We start from the raw sequence: 15,982 nt of genomic DNA on the forward strand, positions 1-15,982 counted from the left end.
CTATAATTAGGGAATTGCTTTGTTCCAAATAGATGAAGAGTATAAGAAGATCCTTGACATAAAAAATGTTGATTTTTCCAATAGCACAGAGTGAAGTCTCTTGATACTTAGGGAAGGTCAGACAGCTTGATCAGATAGATCTTACCAGGGCGCGTTCATCCGTACAATCCAGTGCTCCATAAGTATTTGTTGTATACAGTAGACTGATCCCCCTCCCAAATTTTTTTTTGGATCTTTCTTATGGCTCTGAGTGTTGGCTGGCTGCCAAATGAGATTTGTATACAAAACAATGCCTTCTTGTCTCAAGGTGGAATCAACTCTTAGATACAATCTATGTCTCAAGGCTCTCCATAGGTTTAGGCCGCCTCTTGACTCCAGATAAGACCACATCTTTGCTTAGCTCCCTTCCCTATCTGTCCTGCTTCCTTCATTGCCTTTCTCCAGAGAGTACTCTCATAATAAATCCTGTTTCGGGCTCTGCTTCTAAGGAAACTGACCTAAGACAATGCATGAGTAAAAGCCAAACAATTGTTAAAAACATCCATGTCCATGACCTGGAGACAATGCAAAGATATAGAAAATGATGACATGAAATTAGAGAGAGCAAAGGGCATACAAACAGAGAGAATGCCTTTCCTGAGTTTTAAAAAAAAAAAAAAAAAGAAGGAAAAAATGGGCAGAGGTAACTTCAAACCGTCTTAGTGGATACAAACCTCCTTGGCCACGCAGTTGGTGAGGACTCTGTTATGTGGAGTCTGGACTTAAAGCAGTTCCAGGAATTTTTTGCCATTGGAATTCCTTGCCATTAACATTAAAATTTCTAGGTCCTGGAAGTGGCCACCTTGAAAGGACTAGTGGAGAAAAAGATGGTGTGGGATTTCAGATAGAACAGTCATAGAGTGTTGGTGGTAAGGTGTAAGGAGTCCAGCAGACATGCTTCTGGAGCTGCAATGACCCTTTTCAGGAAGAATGACCCAATGATCAGAACCCTCTGTGTATTATATATAAAAGACTCATTGTACATCCTATATGTATATACAATTATACAGCCATTGTTAATCAAGTTTACCTTAAAGACTTATTCTTATCTTTGGAGGCAGGAAGTTAGAGTATTTTGGGAATTTATTGCAGTCCTAAAACAAACCATCCCCAAACTTAGTGGCTTAGAGAAGTACATTTATTTACTTTGTTCATGTATCCGTGGTTTGGGTGGGTTAGCAGAGGTGGCACCCCCTCTGCTTCATTAGTGTCTGGGGTCTTAACTGGGAAGAACCGAATGGCTAGGGTCCGGAATGGCTGCGGCTGCTTCCTTGCAATATGGCAGTATCAGATTAGCTGGGCTTCTTTTATGGCAGCTGGATTTCCTCAGAGCAAGTGTTCGAAGGCACTCAGAAAGAAGCAGCAAAACTTCTTGGACCTTGACTCAGAAGTTTCAGTATTTCACTTCCACCACAGTCTATTGGTGCAACAAACACTAAGACCAGCCCAGATTCAAGGAGTTGGGGGAATTAGTCCCCATCTTTCCATGGAAGGACTGCAAAACAATTTGTAGCCATCTTTAATTCCACCATGCAAAAGTATAAAGTGCAGGAGACTCTTTGACAACAGTAAAGGAGAAAGAAGATTGCAGTATTTCCCTGCATAGTCAAGGTAAGATTTTGTTTTTTATTAAAAAAAATTTTTTTAGCGTTTATTCATTTTTGAGATACAGAGAGACAGAGTGTGAGCGGGGCAGGGGCAGAGAAAGGGAGACACAGAATCTGAAGCAGGCTCCAGGCTCTGAGCTGTCAGCGCAGAGCCCGACCTGGGGCTCGAACTCACGAACTGCTAGATCACGACCTGAGTGGAGGTCGGACGCTTAACCGACGGAGCCACTCAGGCGTCCCAGATTTCATTTTTTTTAAGGCAAGATCATTTGAGCAAAACATGGCTAAGGAAAGAGAACCAGAGAAGGGAGTAGATTAAAGAGGAAAACATTTGCTGTAGCAAGGTTCTAGGGCAGCCATATTGCTGCCCTGTGGACGCAAACCATTTTCTCTTACCTCTGAGTATTCGTAAAATTATGTGAAACTTCACAGCCTGGCCTCGGTTTTGCTGTGAAGAAAGAAGGGAAAGTCTGGTTCCATTTCTGGCCTGGGGGAGTAGGGAGAGCAGTGCTTCCTGAAGCCAGGGCATAGCTTCATGTAAGCCACCTCCATCTGACTGGGTTCTTGCCAGAGGGTAGGGCCATGTCTTCCATTCCCACCTCATTCTACACAGCCCCTGTAGGACACTGCAGCAAAAACCACCTGCAAACCAGAATGCCTGTGGTAGGGCCCAAGCTGAACAATGTGTTTTGTGTAACAATAGGAGGGATGTGTGGGTGGAGAGCTGAGGGCGGAGACTGGTGGGCTGTTAGGCTTCACCTGCCTTGAAGTGGATACACAGGAAGGTAGGTCCGGACCTAGGTATGAGTACGGGGGTATATTCTAGAATTCTGAGCTCTAAGGTAAAGCAAAAGTGGATTTCTTTGTTTCCCAGGGACTGCATGGTGCTCAAACTCTGAGCTGACACAGGAATATTCCTCACAACACAAGGCTTATGTCAGACAATGTGTGGTTATCTATTGCTGAGTAATAAACCTCTCTAAAACTTAGAGGCTTCAACTGACAGCCAGTTTCTCAGGATTTTGGAAAAGGCACAGGAGGAAAGACTTACCTCTGTTCCAGGTAATGAGGAACAGCTCAGATGGCTGGGACAACCTAGGTGGCTTCTTCCCTCAATGACTGGTCCCTCAGCTGGGATGGGTTCTCCAGGTACATGTGTCTGGGACTTCACTTCTTGGTGGTAACTGGGTCTCGACTTCTCCATGTCTCAGGGCCTTTCCCTCTCTATGTCTCTGTGTCATCTTTCTACAGCAAGGTGGAAGAGGGGGAGCAGCTCAGGATTATCAAAATCAAAATCAAGGTTACCAGGTATTCTCAAAGCTCGTATCTGTAATTGGCACAGTCACTTCTGCCACGTTCTGCCATTGGTTAAATCGAATCACAGGTCCAGTCCAGATTCCAGGGTTGACGACCACACAAGGTTACACTGTCAGGAGGCTTGTTTCACTGGGGCCACCAAAGTAACAAACTACCTGACAAGAAGGGCTCTAGGTGCAGATGTGTGCGGTGGGCTGAGGGTGCTGGCCTCTCTTAAGAGGTATTTGAGAACATATAGTGCAAAGTAAGATAACCCCAAACTTCCTCCACAGAATTAAGGGGGGGGGGGGGGCTCTGGTCGGCCACTGGATCGGCCTGAATCAAGGAAGCTGAACTCTTCACTCAAGAGTATTGGGCATTTATTGCGCATAGCCTATGCGCTGTGGTTAATACACGTGTTACTTCGTCATCCCTACTTTACAGAGGGGAAAGCAGAGGCTGGTGCGCAGCACTCTTTCTACAGTACCGCACACCACGACGAAGCCTTCTAGGCCCCTTCTGCCCCGCAGGTAGTCCCCCGCAGGCAGAGCGATGACACACGCCGGGGTCTCCGGAAGGGCAGTCCTCAACACAGCCGGCTTTGCTAGCAGAGCGGACGGCTCCCAGGCAGCCAACGGTAAGAGGCTGCCTCAGGGATGCTAACCTGTCGCCGGGGCACCGAGAGAAGGCTAAGAACCGGAGCGCAAAGGCGCCTCTGACCCGAGGGGCAAGGGGCCTCAGCAAGCGGTAGACCAAGGGTCAGACACCCGCCTCCAAGGCCGCGTGTGCTAGAGGACGGCCCGCGCGCCGCGCACCGCCCACGCACGCACGCACCGCTCCGCCTACCGCGCAGCTCTGGCCCCGCCCCCAGGATTGACCGCCCGAGCCACCGTCCGCCCAGCCCCGCCCCGCACGGCCAGGCAAAGCGGAGCCGGCCGTGCGGTGTGTGTATGTGTTCGCGGGGCGCCGTCTCAGCCCCGGGAAGATGGTGGCGGCGGCGGCGGCGACTAAGGCGAGGCTGAGGAGCAGGACGGCGGCGACAGCGCTTGCGGGCAGGAACGGCGGGCAGCGCTGGGACTGGGACGCGACCGGGGCTGGGAGGCCGGGGCTGGGGGCCGGGCTGCGCCTCCCGCGGCTGCTGCTGCTGCTGCTGCTGCTGCTCCCGCCGCCGCTGCTGCTGCTGCCCTGGGCGGCCGAGGCCGCGGCAGCGGCGTCGGCGGTGTCGGGCTCAGCCGCAGCCGAGGCCAAGGAATGTGACCGACCCTGTGTCAACGGCGGCCGCTGCAACCCTGGCACCGGCCAGTGCGTCTGTCCCACCGGCTGGGTGGGCGAGCAATGCCAGCACTGCGGGGGCCGCTTCAGGTGAGTGGGGGGTGGTGTTGGAGGGTCAGGCCCAGAGGGAGACTGAGGCTAAGGGGCGCCGAGATGGCTCCAGGCCGGAGGCAGATGCCGGACAGTAAGTGGGGAGGGTACGGCCGCCCCTCGGTGTTTGAGGACCATTTGCTTCCGAGGAGATCATCGTCTCTGGCCTAGGGTTGTCTTGTACTGGAAGATGAAAAGGTTCGAGGCACGGGTGGAGGCACTACAGAGGGATTTGGGTGCGGCGGGTACATGAGAAGAAAGCTTAGGGTCCCAAAGAGTATCCAAGCCAGTCCTTGAAACTGGGCCGCTTTCGGATAAACGGGGTATAAAAGAAAAGAGAGCTAGTCTTTAAGAAACACTTCGTTTTAACGTCTCCTTGTTCCCTAGGGCCTGATGAGTTCTCCGACTCATTGGAGATGTAGGGTACTCTGAAGAAACAGGGCCCTGGAAGTGATTTGTTGGCTGGAGATAGAAGGAAGAGGTTAGGATTGTGAGATATTAGAGATAGAATCAGTGGTTGTTGGCTCGAGGAAAGTGAAGAGACTCGCCTTTTGAAGCTCACTAGAGGTGGCTGATTGGAACAGGATGGAGAGGGCATAGAAGGAGGTTCCTGTATGCCCTGGTTTCTGGAGAATATGGAGTTCTGAGTTGGCCTGGTTTGGGACAGTACCTCCTGGAGAGATCATTAATTCGTTAATTAAAAGTTATCTATTATTTGCTTCAGTTGTGAAAGGATTTCCAGGTAATGCACACAAACAAATAGATTAGCTAGACTTTGACCTAGTCCACCTGGAATTTGGAATACAGTAAGAGAAAGATAGGTACACAAATGACCCTAGTCATAAGGACTATGGAGTCATTCATGCCTTTGGCAGATTTTACTAAACATTTTTGATGTTAGGTGTGGAGGAGTGGGGAAATATGGAAACCAAGACAGAGGGTCCCTGCTCTCATGGATCTTACGTTCCAGTGGGGGAGACAGGCAGTTAATAAGTAAATAAGCAAATAAGTAAAGAAAAAATGAACAAGATAATTTCAGATAATAGTAAAATGCTGTCAAGAAAGTAAAACAGGATGACCTGATAGAAAATTATAACCAGTGAGTAACTTTAGGAGGAACTCTCATTTGAAGTGACATTTGATCAGACCTAAATGAAATAATGGAGAACCTGTGGGAATTCAGGGAGGGAGGTTGTGACTAGCTGGGGGAATGCAAAGAAGACTTCGAGGAAGAAGCGACATTGGATTTGAGCATTTGAAGAAAAATAGGATTTGGAAATGTATAGCTGGGAAAAAAAAATTCCAGATGGGAGGAAGGATGCAAGCAAAATTGTGGAGCCCAGAAAGCAAAGTATTGCTGGTACCAGGGTGTGTAGAAGAGACCTGTGAGAGGGATGTTTGGAATGGTAGAACTGTAGACTCATGTAATGTCAGATCTTCAGGGGAACTCAGAAACATTGAGGAGATAAGCTGTTTATTGTTAGGGAAGTGGGGGCTGGCCTTGTAACTTTTTTTTTTTTTTTTTAAGTTCATTTTTGAGAGAGAGAGAGATAATGCACAGGAGGGGCAGAGAGAGAGGGAGAGAGAGAGGGAATCTGAAGCAGGCTCCAAGCCATCAGCACAGAGCCCGATGTGGGGCTTGATCCTGTGAACCGGGAGATCATGACCTTAGCCAAAATCCAAGAGTCAGATGCTTAACCAACTGAGCCACCCAGTCGCCCTGTGGCCTTGTAACTTAGGGTGTTCTGATTTATGAATTACATTAATTGACTCATATTTGTTGAGGGCTCCTCTGGGGTAAGTTGTGAGATACAGTGGCAAACAAGACCAACATAGTCCTGCTCTTATGGAGCTTACATTCTAGCTTGGGAATAGGAAATCTAATAACTGATTTATTATTATTTTGCTTGAGGCTATGGAAGAAAGGATAGAGGACAAACAGAGGACTTAGTTTGGAATGGTAAGGCTAGTGGTTGAATAAGTGACTTTTGAGTTGAGATTTGAAGGGTAGGATAGCACTGCCTATGTGAGGAGTGGGGTGCTAAAGGGCCAGCATGTCCAGAGGCTTGGGATGAAGGGGATCATGGCAAGCTGGATAGAAGGCCAGAGAGCTGAAGCAGAGAGCAAATGGGAGCATGGCAGGACTAGAGAGATAGGCAGGGGCCAGGCCATGTGAAGCCCTGTAGGTTGAGTTGAGAATTTTGACCTTTAGCTATCGAGCAATGGAATGGCATAGTTCACTCTCATTTTCATGGCATTACAGGATTTTAGATTGGAGCCAGAGCAGGAATGGCCTGAAAGTAAGGCCAGAGCATTTTGAATTTGAAGATCTTCTAAGATCAAGTGAATGGGTGGTTGTGTCAGAGAAGAGTCCTTTAAGTTCTGAGAATCTGGAATGCTGTGGAAGGCAGTGGGGGCCCACAGGGTGTGGAGGAACATGCATAGCAAGATCTGTCTGTCTACTCTTCAGAGTATGTGGACTCATTGGGTACCTGGGTGGGGGCTGGCCTGGGTCAGGACGGCAGTAATGAGAACCTGAGATAGGCTGTGGGAATGGAGGCAGGGTAGGTGCTAGGTGGTATTGCAGAGGTAAAAGACAGGTCTTGCTTTGAAACTGGTTCATTCTTGGGAAGGGAGGGGGATGGTGAGGGAAAGCAAACTAGATCCTATCTTGGGCGACTGAGAAGATAGTAATACCATTAACAGACATAGGGACACAGGAGGAGATTTTATACACACTGAGATTGGGTGCTCTTAGGCTATCCACTTAGCAGGACAGGTGTAAGCATTGGGGTCATTTGTGTATGAGGGAGATTGCCAGGGAGAAAGAGCAGGGGTCTCTTGTAGTCCAGAGGATTGGAGAAGAGCCACTTGTTATAGGGAATAAGCAGTCCTGACACTGGTTGTCTCAGATGGTGTCATGCATGAGTGAAGGGGCACCCCTGGTCTTTGTGGATGCTCTATTTGAGCAGGTTCGAGGCGGTGTCACTGCTCTTTCCTGGGCAAACAGTTATGACTTTGGTCATGATAATTCCAGTATATTTTGTAGGCTTCTGGAATTTGCATTTTTAAAAATGAAAGTAAGAGGAACTTAATGTCTCTGGCCTTTTAAAAAACTTTCATTAAATTGTTAGTGGAAGGATTATTTTAGGGGAAGACTGAAATGTTGGTTTTGATTATAGTGGTACGTGTCTTGATTTAACTCACAGACCTTTTTGTTATTAAATGAAGAGACATTCAAATGAATACCTTTCTGGTTTGGAATGGCATCAAGTCAGTGTGTTTTTTAAATCTTTCTAGTTCCATAATTCCTGTGTGAAAATTGTGGTTATAAGGTCTTTTCTGTTAATTGAAAGGAATGTAAGATAATAAGAGGAGTAGATTTCACTGAAGTTATCGCTGGATGCATACTCTGTGCCAGGGACCTGGCCAAATGTTTTCATATGCATTGTGCCATTTAATCTTCTGGACAACTCTGAGGGTGTCGTATAAAATTTGTGTTATTATGTGGTTGCAGTTAGAAAATCACTTAATTTTTTTCCAAATGAAATTTCCTACAGAAGTGATTAATCACAGAGGATATTATTATTGGTGTCAGTTTAGTAAAAATTACTATGGAATCTTTGATGGATGATTTCTAAAGCAGTGCCAGTTACATTTATTTTTATGTTAGCATTCATAATTCAGTGATCATTTTTTTTTAAAATTTTTTTGAGGGGGAGGGGCAGAGAGAGAATCCCTGATGCGGGGCTCAATCCCACGAACCACGAGATAATGACCTGAACAGAAATCAAGAGTCAGATGCTTAACCGACCAAGCCACCCAGGCACCTCATCAGTGATCATTTTCTTCTATTTGTGACCTCACCATTGAAATTTTTCTTTGGAGGATAAATACATGCCATCAAATTAGAAATAAAGATAGTAAGTCCATTTATGAAATTAATTGCATGTAATTCTTCTATCAAGTGGAAGTTTCAGGAGGATAGACTACAATAGCCTAGTGAATGGGAGCCTTGTAATTACCCAGGATATTAAGAACTTCCCTTCCCTAGAAGGAAAAAATATGCAGCGCCTGGCTCATTCAGTTGGAAGAACGTGAGTCTCTTGATCTCAGGGTCATAAGTTCAAGCCCCACGTTGGGCGTAGAAATTATTTACAACAAATTTTAAAAAACGAAAGAAAGAGAAAGAAAAGAAATAGGCATTTATTGAGCATCTATTTTGTGCCGGGCATATGGGGTGATGGTGGTATTAGTCGCAGCAGTAGCTGCCACCAGCATTTTCCCCATTTTTTTCTAGGTGTTGTGTCAAGTGCCATTTAGAAATTACTTATTTTAATCCTTAGAGTGAAGATATTCCCATTTCACGGATGGGTGAACTGAAGCTTGGAGATACTGAGTAACTTGCTCCAGCTTATACAACTTGTGAAAAAACTGGACTGGGATTTGAATTCAGGCCTTGTTAATTCCTATACCCTTGCTTTCCATTGTACCATTTGTCCTCTCATTTTTTTTCTGAGTCCAGTCACCCTTTATGAACATTCTTTGGAAGGGTTTCCTGATGCCATTAAGAAACAAAGGAGGAAAAATAGATTTATTGCAGCAATATGCTGGCATTAAAACAAACAAACAAACAAACAAACCAAAGGAAGAAACAAACCCTTAACTTACTCAAACCTGTTTGGCTACTGATCAGGGACATGTATACCTATATGAAAGGAAATGTCTGGAAAATAAAATTTGAAAAAAGAAAAAGGTAAAAAAATTTTTTTTGTTTTGGTTTATCATAACTACTAAGCAGTATTAACTTGAAGCCCTAAATTTATGTTCATGAGTCAAATAGACTTGTCTGTGTTCCCCAGTAGAATATAAGCTCCATGAGCTCTGGCTTCCCAGAGCCTAGAACAGTGCCTAGGACATGGTGCACAATAAATATTTGTGGAATGAAAGAATAAAATTCTGCAATATCTTTTTTATGACTTACAAAAAAAGTCATCCTTACCTGTATGATTGCCGTCTGTGTCTTTTGTTCTCATAAATCTCAGGTACTTCTTTGCCTTCTGTATGCTGGGCATCTTTTTGGGATGTTTTATGGTCACCTCATAGTAAGCCATCTGAGACAAACTTTTATCCTCATGGAAAAAAATAGTCTTTTCCTTTATACTCTCTTATTTCAGTAGTCAATCCTGCGAAATAACCAAAGGTCAAAACTAAAGAGTAATCCTTTGCTTTTTCTGTTTATTCTCTCTTCTCTAAAGTCTTAAAATTGTGTTCCTTCGCACTCCTGCTGCTGCTGTCCTAGATCCTCTGGCCCTTCACCTCCTTGCTGGCCTGCCTCTGTTGCACCCTGACTGGTCTCTTGCACCTCCAGAGTCCATTCAACACTTTGTCATAGGAATCCCCTGAAAACGTGTGTCAACGGTCTTGCTCAGAAACCTCTTTTCTTTTTCTACTCCTCTTATTACCTGGAAAATGCCCCTCAGCAGAAGGCTCCCACTGCCCCAAACACATTCTTTTTTCCCTAATCATATTCATCTACTTTGTAGTTTTTCTGCATATTTGCTAAATTTAACACCTTCTTGCCGCCCCCATATTCTTTTTATCTCCTTATCTAGATTCTACCTCAAAGCCCATCTTCAGTTCTCTATAATCTGCTATAGACCATTCTCTGAAATCATACCCATTATCTTTTTCTGAGATGAGCTATCAGCCTGTTCAATACATAGAAGCTTTTGAATGATTATTATGTGTTAGGTGCTGTTCACTTGCCTTGATATAAAGGTGGGTAAGAAAGCCTTGCTATCCCGTTGGAGAGCTCATAATTCTGAAGGGAGGACAGCTATGTGCACAGGCAATTAAAATTTAATCATAAAAATGCAAGCAGTATGTGGTGCTGGACTCAAACATAGTGGAGAGGGGCCATGGTGGAAGGCATGGTGGAAGAAGAGAACATTTGGGCAGATCTGAGGTTTAGTGTGAATAGACAGACCATCTGGGAGAGATGAGCATTCCAGAAGGAGAAAAGAGCATGTACAAAGGCAAAGAATCATGGACTATCATCCTTACCTAAGTGTATTAGTTTCCTAGGTTTGTTGTAACAAAGTACCACAAACTGGGTAGCTTAAAACAACAGAAATTTAATTTCTTCCAGTTCTGGAGGTCACAAGTCTGAAATCAAGTGTCAGTAGTGTCATGTTCTCGCAGAAAGCTCTAAGGGAGAATCTGTTCCATGCCATTCTTAGCTGCTGGAATTGCCAGCAATTGTTAGCATTCCTTGGCTTGTAGATGCATCACTTTAGTCTCTGCCTCCATCACTTCAGATTCACATGACACTTTCCCTGTGTGTCTCTTGTCTCGTAAGGATGCCAGTCATGTTGGATGTTTGAGTACGACCTTATCTTGAGTATATCGCAACCTCTCTGTTTCTAAATAAGGTCACATTTACAGGTACCGAGGGTTAGACTCCAACATATCTTTTTGTGGGGCACAATTCAACCCACAGCACTTAGCGAACTGAACATGGATGTTGTTGGGGCATAACCTGTGAGGGATGTGTTGGAATGGTGTGAGCCTGGAAGGTGATAATGGGCTTTGCTCTTCCTTTCCCAACAACCTCCAGCTTCAGGGTGCATGCTTGACCTGGGCTAAGCCATCAGGACATTCCAGCCTCTGGTTGTTAGGAGGTTTGAGGTAGGCATGTGATCTAAGCTGACTTAAAGTGAATCTCAGGACTTTTTCTGGAGAGCTCTCTCCTCTGGATATTTAATGAAAGGGATGCTTTGTCATCTGCTTTGTGTGCTGAGGATATAAAACTTAGAAACTGTTATAGCTAGCATTGTTGTGATAGGAACCCACCTATGGTCACAGCAACTTCTAGAAGAGGGTAGATGTCAAGGAAATGGAGCTGGAGACCTGATGATTGTATGAATCTCTGGATCAAATGTTGCTTGAAGCTGTACTTTTCAGTTTTGTGAGGTACTGCATTCTGTATTTTTCTTAAGCCAGTTAGGGTTGGATTTCCTGTTCCTTATAATGTAGAACAATTCCTGACATACAGAGGAACATAGGTCAGGATCATGAAAGTCTTCATATTCTACACCGAGGAGTTTGAGCCTCATTCTCTCAGAATTGACAACATGCTCTAAATTCCTGACATTTTTCTGCCAAGTCTTAGTTTTCCCGTGTTGATGGGCACATGATCTGAACCCTAAGTTACCACAGGCAATAGTTTAGCTTGTTTCTTTGATAGTGTGTAACTCAAATTGCCAACTTCCAGCTGGGAATGAGGCTGTTTTTCACTGCCCTGTACCTCAGCTCTATTTAGCCAATTTCCCATTTGAGGGCTCATTAATTTGTATTTGTGAATTGTGTTGGATATAATTTCTTTCAAGGTTCTTTTGGTGACAGACACCCAACTCATGTAAGCTTAAGAGAAAAAAGATGGGAGAGATTTATTGGTTCATGTGACAGGAAAGTCAAGGGGATATTGTTGGCTTTGTGTGTGGCTGGATCCAGGGGTCCACTTGGTCTCTCTCCATCTCTTGGCTTTGATCTTCTCTCTGTTGGCCATATTCTCAGGCAGACTGTCTTCAGGTGGTGTCTCCAGAAGTTAAATTGAACTGGCCACTGGAAAAGAATGACCCTTTCTTAGATGCTCATTGCAAATAAAGAGTGCTGACTGGTCCCTTGTCCTTTACTGAAGCAATCCCTGTGTTTGGGTCATGGGGAATGTTCTGATTGATCGTACCTGAGTTGAGCACCTGCTGTGGAGCTGGGGTGTGAGGCCCAGCTCCAGTAGGAATAAGTGGCATGGACTGAGGATGGGGAAGTAGGAAAGGAGAAAGAACACACATCATGTACCAGAACGTGGGGCCCATGCTAGGCAGGTAAGAACAGTGACATCCCTGCATATTTCCAGAATCTGCCATTTGGTGAATACTCAATAAGTGTTGGTGATGAAAATTGGGAATGCTCTTGAAAATACTGTATCAAGTAATGAAATGCCGGTCTCCTAGTATATCAGGAATTCACTCAATCATTATGAGGGACTGTGGGGGTCCCACTATGTGGAATGCATTATGCTGGCTCTTGTTTTTTGTTTTTTTTTTTTTGTTTTAATGTTTGTTTATTTATTTATTTAGAGATAGAGAGTGTGCGGGTGTGCACGCAAGTGGGGGGAAGGGCAGAGGGAGAATCCTAAGCATGCTCTGTGCCATCAGCACAGAGCCCAGCATGGGACTTGAGCCCACAAACTGCGAGATCATGACCTGAGCTGAAGTCAAGAGTCGGACACTTAACCAACTGAGCCACCGAGGTGCCCCATGCTGGCTGGCTCTTTGAGGTCGCTGCAGTGAGGACTGTTCCATACTGAGTTTCAATCTCATGGAGCCAAGTCACTGAATGGCATTTATTTGTCTCCTGACTTTGTGATGGGGGAGATAGAATTATGGGAGAAATCAATTATGTTATATTGGATAAAAACTCTGTAAAATACTTACATAATAGACACTTTAAATTTTGATTTCCAAAAGATAAAATTTACTTATTTGAAAAGGTAAAAATTGGGACACCTGGCTGGCTCATTGAGTAGAAAATGCAACTCTGGATCTCAGGGTTGTGAGTTTAAGCTCCACATTGGTCATGGAGCTTACTTACAAAAAGAAAGAAAAGAAAAGGTAAAAATATGTTTGTTGAGTAAGAAGAAAAATTGAGTATGAAGGTCGTAATATAATTGCATAAGTTATATGTTTGAAAGCAGATATCTGAAATTTAAGCTTTACCTCTTTGAAAGTTTCCCAAGATAGCTAAATGCTTTTTATTTACTACAGTGTAGAGGAGAGATAAATATATAGGAGAAAAACAGAGTACATTTATGATCAAAACAGTTTTTTCTAAAAATGTTGAAATGACTTAATAAATGTGTAGGTTACATTTATCTTGAGTATTAAATTTAGAAGTAGGTATCTGGTACTGTGGTTGAACAGAAGTCATATTAGTTTTTCTCTTTAGCACAATCTTGTTTCTAAAAACTGAAATGAAACCGTTGTACTTTTCGGAGTATTTGTGTCTGGAAATTTATCAGACACTGACCTATTCTGAAACTTTTTTTCTCACACTCTTTATCATTTTCTGTGATTTCTCAAATGATTGTGGCAAAAGCATCTCTATCCATGTATTGTATACCGATTTAATTCTTCATTTTGTTACTCTCTTCTTTCCATTTCCCTTTTCTCCTTGTACTTTCAGACTAGCCCTTTATAATTAGCTAGACGTTTCCTCATTTTTCCTTCTGAGAGTGGCTTTCTCATATTTGTCTTGCTTATTTATTTATTTTTTCTTTCTTCTCATTTTATGGATGTCATCTTCCTTTAAATGCTTTTCTTTTACTACTTGAGACCCTGGTTTGATTTGATTCTTTCAATTTTTAATTCTGTAAGTTTTCTGTTCTTTCAAGGTAACATTTTGAGTGAACTTCAATTCTGGCTATTTATTTACATGTTTACTCATCTTGAATTGTCTTGCACTTATAGAAGTTAATTTTAGTCGTGGCTGAATTCTTTGTCTTTTTAGAATTTGATATTGCATTTTTTTAAAAAAAATTTTTTTTAATATTTATTTATTTTTGAGACAGAGAGAGACAGAGCATGAATGGGGGAGGGTCAGAGAGAGAGGGAGACACAGAATCTGAAACAGGCTCCAGGCTCTGAGCTGTCAGCACAGAGCCTGACGTGGGGCTCGAACTCACGGACCGTGAGATCATGACCTGAGCCGAAGTCGGACGCTTAACCGATTGAGCCACCCAGGCGCCCCTAATATTGCATTCTAATTAAGAATTTTCTAATTTGTTTATTAATAAGCTTATAAGCATTAGGGGCTGGAACTGTGTCAGGTGCTGTTAAGAGACACATAAGTCACCTTTCTTGACCAGTGTTTCTGGTATTTTTTGTTTCACACATCCCTTCACAAAAATTTACAATCTTGTGGACTCTTAGGAATTAAAAAATAATCTTTTTAAACAAAGTATCCCGTTTTTGATGAGATGATTTTAAATAGACTAAAACATAATTTCTTTTTTTTTTTTTTTTAATTTTTTTAAATGTTTATTTTTGAGACAGAGAGAGATACAGCATGAGCAGGGAAGGGGCAGAGAGAGAGGGAGACGCAGAATGTGAAGCAGGCTCCAGGCTCTGAGCTGTCAGCACAGAGCCCGACGCGGGGCTCGAACTCACGAACTGTGAGATCGTGACCTGAGCTGAAGTCGGACGCTTAACCGACCGAGCCACCCAAGCGCCCCTAAAACATAATTTCTTAACAGACTATACATTTTAAATATAATTTGTAATGATGTTCATAATATTAAAAGAAAAATTTGACCTTTTCCCTACTTAACATGTGGCACATATTAATATATTTTAAATTAATTTTATAAGGAAAAGCATGATTTATAGTCAAAAAATGACAATTTTGGATTGAATTTATATTCCAGTAGAGATTGAATTGGACTCTGTGCTATAGAAATAGACTTTTCTCTCCTAATGATTGGTATGTAGGCATTTTTGCTTTAAAAATTATGTCTTAAAATTTTTTGTGTGTTTTGTTTCTAAATCATAAAATGATAGTGGTTTTCAGCTATTTGTAAGCGTTTCTCTGCAGATACCATATTTCCTGTGTGGATGTTTTTTTCACAATTGAGTGGAAAGGCCAGATTGACTATAACTGTCACTTAATTTTCCCCTTTTACTATTGTTTTTTGAAGTACTAGAGACATCTTACAAAGCTATACAAGGATTTTGATCAGAAGGTTTGGCAAGATGATCTTGAGGCAAATTTGCAGAATTAGTTTTCTTTTATGCCCTTCTGTAACTTGTATTTAAATACTGTGTCCTATACTTCTTTTTTAGTATATACCAGTACTGTCTTTTAATTGGAGCATCGTTTGGGCGGCTGGTTGAGAAACCCTGACCAACCCTGGCAGGGTAACTGGTTGCTTTATTAAAGCAATTATGTTTGGTGCTGGGTTCAGTCTCTGAGCTAACTTTAATTTCCTTTTAATATGAAACATTTCAAGTCTATGGAAGAGATACAAAGAGTAATAAAATGAACATCTGTTTACCTGCAACCTAGTTTTGCTGAATTTCCTTCTTCTTTTTACTATTATAATATAGTAATATTGAATTATATAATATAAAATGTTACGGATACGAACCAAAGCCCCTGTGTTACTCCTCCCTGATCCCATTTCCCCTTACTCTCTTTTCAGAGGTAATTTGTATGGTAAAGTTGATGTTCATTATTTCCCTCGCACATTTCTACTTTTACTACAGACACACATACACCCACACCCACACAATGTCTTGTTTCCAAAAACAAGATCATGTTTTCAGACTTCATAAAAAGTGACTATTCTATAACATATTGTTTTCACCCCCAAAATCCATTTTTTAATGCTTTTGAGATTTGTATTGATAAATGTAGCTGTAGTTGATTTATAGCTGTATTCAATATATAACTCCAGTTTATTTACCCATTCTCCTGCTGATTGGCATTTAGATTTTTCCACCTTGTCCTATTACAAAAACAGCTACAAGTAACATTCTTTACTTATCTCTTTATGCACCTGTATATGAATATTATCTAGAGTTGTTATCTTCAAACTTTTGAAGCACCTCCAAAATAAT

The 15,982-nt window shown here is 42.8% G+C and overlaps 1 protein-coding gene and 1 long non-coding RNA gene across 6 annotated transcripts in view; one reads left to right on the forward strand and one right to left on the reverse strand.

Moving 5' to 3' along the window:
* Nucleotides 1–231: 231 nt before the first annotated feature.
* On the reverse strand, nt 232–3,768 carry LOC109274767 (uncharacterized). The gene is made up of 3 exons (XR_002083818.2): nt 3,607–3,768; nt 2,698–2,891; nt 232–2,288 (listed from the first exon to the last, which is right to left on the reverse strand). It is a non-coding gene; the product is annotated as an uncharacterized LOC109274767 (long non-coding RNA).
* Nucleotides 3,769–3,825: 57 nt separating this feature from the next.
* The window catches only part of ATRN (attractin), a 159,802-nt gene continuing 147,645 nt past the window's right edge, over nt 3,826–15,982 (forward strand). For all 5 annotated transcript variants that reach the window (XM_019462656.2, XM_019462657.2, XM_019462659.2 and 2 more), the window contains exon 1: nt 3,826–4,304. In XM_019462656.2, the coding sequence (XP_019318201.2) occupies nt 3,928–4,304 (377 nt within the window). In that variant the 5' untranslated portion in view covers nt 3,826–3,927. The remainder of the gene's footprint in view (nt 4,305–15,982) is intronic.

Source organism: Panthera pardus, unplaced genomic scaffold (genome assembly GCF_024362965.1).
Source record: "Panthera pardus isolate Hobbes unplaced genomic scaffold, ASM2436296v1 HiC_scaffold_25, whole genome shotgun sequence".
Classification (NCBI taxonomy): domain Eukaryota; kingdom Metazoa; phylum Chordata; class Mammalia; order Carnivora; family Felidae; genus Panthera; species Panthera pardus.